Raw genomic sequence first — 5142 nt, 5'->3', positions numbered from 1 at the left:
TCTCCTCGGGCTTGACCTCGGTCGTCTCGACCGTCTCGGTGGTCACTTCCGTCACCTCCGTGGTCTCCTCCGTGGTGGTGGTGACCGGCACTTCCTCGGTCACTTCGACCGTCTCGGTGGTCACTTCCGTCACCTCCGTGGTCTCCTCCTCGGTGGTCGTGCCCGCAGTCGGCTTGCGCTTCGGCTTGCGGTGCTTCTTCGACTTGGGCTTCTTGCCCTGCGTCACCTCGGTCTCCTCCACGGTCTCCTCCACGGTCTCCTCCACGATCTCGGTGGTCTCGATCGTCTCGGTGGTCTCGGTGGTCACTTCCGTCACCTCCGTGGTCTCCTCCGTGGTGGTGGTGGCCGGCACTTCCTCGGTCACTTCGACCGTCTCGGTGGTCACTTCCGTCACCTCCGTGGTCTCCTCCTCGGTGGTCGTGCCCGCAGTCGGCTTGCGCTTCGGCTTGCGGTGCTTCTTCGACTTGGGCTTCTTGCCCTGCGTCACCTCGGTCTCCTCCACGGTCTCCTCCACGATCTCAGTCGTCTCGATCGTCTCGGTGGTCTCGGTGGTCACCTCCTCCGTCACCTCGCTCGTAGACGGCACCTCCTCGGTCGTCTCGGTGGTCACTTCCGTCACCTCCGTCGTCTCCTCGGGCTTGACCTCGGTCGTCTCGACCGTCTCGGTGGTCACTTCCGTCACCTCCGTGGTCTCCTCCGTGGTGGTGGTGACCGGCACTTCCTCGGTCACTTCGACCGTCTCGGTGGTCACTTCCGTCACCTCCGTGGTCTCCTCCTCGGTGGTCGTGCCCGCAGTCGGCTTGCGCTTCGGCTTGCGGTGCTTCTTCGACTTGGGCTTCTTGCCCTGCGTCACCTCGGTCTCCTCCACGATCTCGGTCGTCTCGATCGTCTCGGTGGTCTCGGTGGTCACCTCCTCCGTCACCTCGCTCGTGGACGGCACCTCCTCGGTAGTCTCGGTGGTCACTTCCGTCACCTCCGTCACTTCCGTCGTCTCCTCGGGCTTGACCTCGGTCGTCTCGACCGTCTCGGTGGTCACTTCCGTCACCTCCGTGGTCTCCTCCTCGGTGGTCGTGCCCGCCGTCGGCTTGGGCTTCGGCTTGCGGTGCTTCTTCGACTTGGGCTTCTTGCCCTGCGTCACCTCGGTCTCCTCCACGGTCTCGGTCGTCTCGATCGTCTCGGTGGTCTCGGTGGTCACCTCCTCCGTCACCTCGCTCGTGGACGGCACCTCCTCGGTCGTCTCGGTGGTCACTTCCGTCACCTCCGACACTTCCGTCGTCTCCTCGGGCTTGACCTCGGTCGTCTCGACCGTCTCGGTGGTCACTTCCGTCACCTCCGTGGTCTCCTCCGTGGTGGTGGTGACCGGCACTTCCTCGGTCACTTCGACCGTCTCGGTGGTCACTTCCGTCACCTCCGTGGTCTCCTCCTCGGTGGTCGTGCCCGCAGTCGGCTTGCGCTTCGGCTTGCGGTGCTTCTTCGACTTGGGCTTCTTGCCCTGCGTCACCTCGGTCTCCTCCACGGTCTCCTCCACGATCTCGGTCGTCTCGATCGTCTCGGTGGTCTCGGTGGTCACCTCCTCCGTCACCTCGCTCGTGGACGGCACCTCCTCGGTCGTCTCGGTGGTCACTTCCGTCACCTCCGTCACTTCCGTCGTCTCCTCGGGCTTGACCTCGGTCGTCTCGACCGTCTCGGTGGTCACTTCCGTCACCTCCGTGGTCTCCTCCGTGGTGGTGGTGGCCGGCACTTCCTCGGTCACTTCGACCGTCTCGGTGGTCACTTCCGTCACCTCCGTGGTCTCCTCCGTGGTGGTGGTGACCGGCACTTCCTCGGTCACTTCGACCGTCTCGGTGGTCACTTCCGTCACCTCCGTGGTCTCCTCCTCGGTGGTCGTGCCCGCAGTCGGCTTGCGCTTCGGCTTGCGGTGCTTCTTCGACTTGGGCTTCTTGCCCTGCGTCACCTCGGTCTCCTCCACGGTCTCCTCCACGATCTCGGTCGTCTCGATCGTCTCGGTGGTCTCGGTGGTCACCTCCTCCGTCACCTCGCTCGTGGACGGCACCTCCTCGGTAGTCTCGGTGGTCATTTCCGTCACCTCCGTCACTTCCGTCGTCTCCTCGGGCTTGACCTCGGTCGTCTCGACCGTCTCGGTGGTCACTTCCGTCACCTCCGTGGTGGTGGTGGCCGGCACTTCCTCGGTCACTTCGACCGTCTCGGTGGTCACTTCCGTCACCTCCGTGGTCTCCTCCGTGGTGGTGGTGACCGGCACTTCCTCGGTCACTTCGACCGTCTCGGTGGTCACTTCCGTCACCTCCGTGGTCTCCTCCTCGGTGGTCGTGCCCGCAGTCGGCTTGCGCTTCGGCTTGCGGTGCTTCTTCGACTTGGGCTTCTTGCCCTGCGTCACCTCGGTCTCCTCCACGGTCTCCTCCACGATCTCAGTCGTCTCGATCGTCTCGGTGGTCTCGGTGGTCACCTCCTCCGTCACCTCGCTCGTAGACGGCACCTCCTCGGTCGTCTCGGTGGTCACTTCCGTCACCTCCGTCGTCTCCTCGGGCTTGACCTCGGTCGTCTCGACCGTCTCGGTGGTCACTTCCGTCACCTCCGTGGTCTCCTCCGTGGTGGTGGTGACCGGCACTTCCTCGGTCACTTCGACCGTCTCGGTGGTCACTTCCGTCACCTCCGTGGTCTCCTCCTCGGTGGTCGTGCCCGCAGTCGGCTTGCGCTTCGGCTTGCGGTGCTTCTTCGACTTGGGCTTCTTGCCCTGCGTCACCTCGGTCTCCTCCACGGTCTCCTCCACGATCTCGGTCGTCTCGATCGTCTCGGTGGTCTCGGTGGTCACCTCCTCCGTCACCTCGCTCGTGGACGGCACCTCCTCGGTCGTCTCGGTGGTCACTTCCGTCACCTCCGTCACTTCCGTCGTCTCCTCGGGCTTGACCTCGGTCGTCTCGACCGTCTCGGTGGTCACTTCCGTCACCTCCGTGGTCTCCTCCGTGGTGGTGGTGACCGGCACTTCCTCGGTCACTTCGACCGTCTCGGTGGTCACTTCCGTCACCTCCGTGGTCTCCTCCTCGGTGGTCGTGCCCGCAGTCGGCTTGCGCTTCGGCTTGCGGTGCTTCTTCGACTTGGGCTTCTTGCCCTGCGTCACCTCGGTCTCCTCCACGGTCTCCTCCACGATCTCGGTCGTCTCGATCGTCTCGGTGGTCTCCGTGGTCACCTCCTCCGTCACCTCGTTCGTGGACGGCACCTCCTCGGTCGTCTCGGTGGTCACTTCCGTCACCTCCGTCACTTCCGTCGTCTCCTCCGGCTTGACCTCGGTCGTCTCGACCGTCTCGGTGGTCACTTCCGTCACCTCCGTGGTCTCCTCCGTGGTGGTGGCGACCGGCACTTCCTCGGTCACTTCGTCCGTCTCGGTGGTCACTTCCGTCACCTCCGTGGTCTCCTCCTCGGTGGTCGTGCCCGCAGTCGGCTTGCGCTTCGGCTTGCGGTGCTTCTTCGACTTGGGCTTCTTGCCCTGCGTCACCTCGGTCTCCTCCACGGTCTCCTCCACGATCTCGGTCGTCTCGATCGTCTCGGTGGTCTCGGTGGTCACCTCCTCCGTCACCTCGCTCGTGGACGGCACCTCCTCGGTCGTCTCGGTGGTCACTTCCGTCACCTCCGTCACTTCCGTCGTCTCCTCGGGCTTGACCTCGGTCGTCTCGACCGTCTCGGTGGTCACTTCCGTCACCTCCGTGGTGGTGGTGGCCGGCACTTCCTCGGTCACTTCGACCGTCTCGGTGGTCACTTCCGTCACCTCCGTGGTCTCCTCCGTGGTGGTGGTGACCGGCACTTCCTCGGTCACTTCGACCGTCTCGGTGGTCACTTCCGTCACCTCCGTGGTCTCCTCCTCGGTGGTCGTGCCCGCAGTCGGCTTGCGCTTCGGCTTGCGGTGCTTCTTCGACTTGGGCTTCTTGCCCTGCGTCACCTCGGTCTCCTCCACGATCTCGGTCGTCTCGATCGTCTCGGTGGTCTCGGTGGTCACCTCCTCCGTCACCTCGCTCGTGGACAGCACCTCCTCGGTAGTCTCGGTGGTCACTTCCGTCACCTCCGTCACTTCCGTCGTCTCCTCGGGCTTGACCTCGGTCGTCTCGACCGTCTCGGTGGTCACTTCCGTCACCTCCGTGGTGGTGGTGGCCGGCACTTCCTCGGTCACTTCGACCGTCTCGGTGGTCACTTCCGTCACCTCCGTGGTCTCCTCCGTGGTGGTGGTGACCGGCACTTCCTCGGTCACTTCGACCGTCTCGGTGGTCACTTCCGTCACCTCCGTGGTCTCCTCCTCGGTGGTCGTGCCCGCAGTCGGCTTGCGCTTCGGCTTGCGGTGCTTCTTCGACTTGGGCTTCTTGCCCTGCGTCACCTCGGTCTCCTCCACGATCTCGGTCGTCTCGATCGTCTCGGTGGTCTCGGTGGTCACCTCCTCCGTCACCTCGCTCGTGGACGGCACCTCCTCGGTAGTCTCGGTGGTCACTTCCGTCACCTCCGTCACTTCCGTCGTCTCCTCGGGCTTGACCTCGGTCGTCTCGACCGTCTCGGTGGTCACTTCCGTCACCTCCGTGGTGGTGGTGGCCGGCACTTCCTCGGTCACTTCGACCGTCTCGGTGGTCACTTCCGTCACCTCCGTGGTCTCCTCCGTGGTGGTGGTGACCGGCACTTCCTCGGTCACTTCGACCGTCTCGGTGGTCACTTCCGTCACCTCCGTGGTCTCCTCCTCGGTGGTCGTGCCCGCAGTCGGCTTGCGCTTCGGCTTGCGGTGCTTCTTCGACTTGGGCTTCTTGCCCTGCGTCACCTCGGTCTCCTCCACGGTCTCCTCCACGATCTCGGTCGTCTCGATCGTCTCGGTGGTCTCGGTGGTCACCTCCTCCGTCACCTCGCTCGTGGACGGCACCTCCTCGGTCGTCTCGGTGGTCACTTCCGTCACCTCCGTCACTTCCGTCGTCTCCTCGGGCTTGACCTCGGTCGTCTCGACCGTCTCGGTGGTCACTTCCGTCACCTCCGTGGTCTCTTCCGTGGTGGTGGTGACCGGCACTTCCTCGGTCACTTCGACCGTCTCGGTGGTCACTTCCGTCACCTCCGTGGTCTCCTCCTCGGTGGTCGTGCCCGCAGTCGGCTTGCGCTTCG

The 5142-nt window shown here is 64.7% G+C and overlaps 1 protein-coding gene across 1 annotated transcript; it reads right to left on the bottom strand.

The window, feature by feature from the left end:
• Positions 1-16: 16 nt before the first annotated feature.
• Positions 17-5137, bottom strand: PHYSODRAFT_342897 (hypothetical protein; the record flags this gene model as incomplete). The annotated part of the gene is made up of 1 exon (XM_009541367.1): positions 17-5137. A coding segment is annotated over one exon (5121 nt), but the record flags the coding sequence as incomplete, so codon positions are not given.
• Between the last annotated feature and the right edge of the window lie 5 nt (positions 5138-5142).

This window comes from Phytophthora sojae (genome assembly GCF_000149755.1).
Source record: "Phytophthora sojae unplaced genomic scaffold PHYSOscaffold_22, whole genome shotgun sequence".
In the NCBI taxonomy this organism is placed as follows: domain Eukaryota; phylum Oomycota; class Peronosporomycetes; order Peronosporales; family Peronosporaceae; genus Phytophthora; species Phytophthora sojae.
Note: the sequence above shows the minus strand (reverse complement) of the source record. Positions and strands in the feature narration are given on the sequence as shown.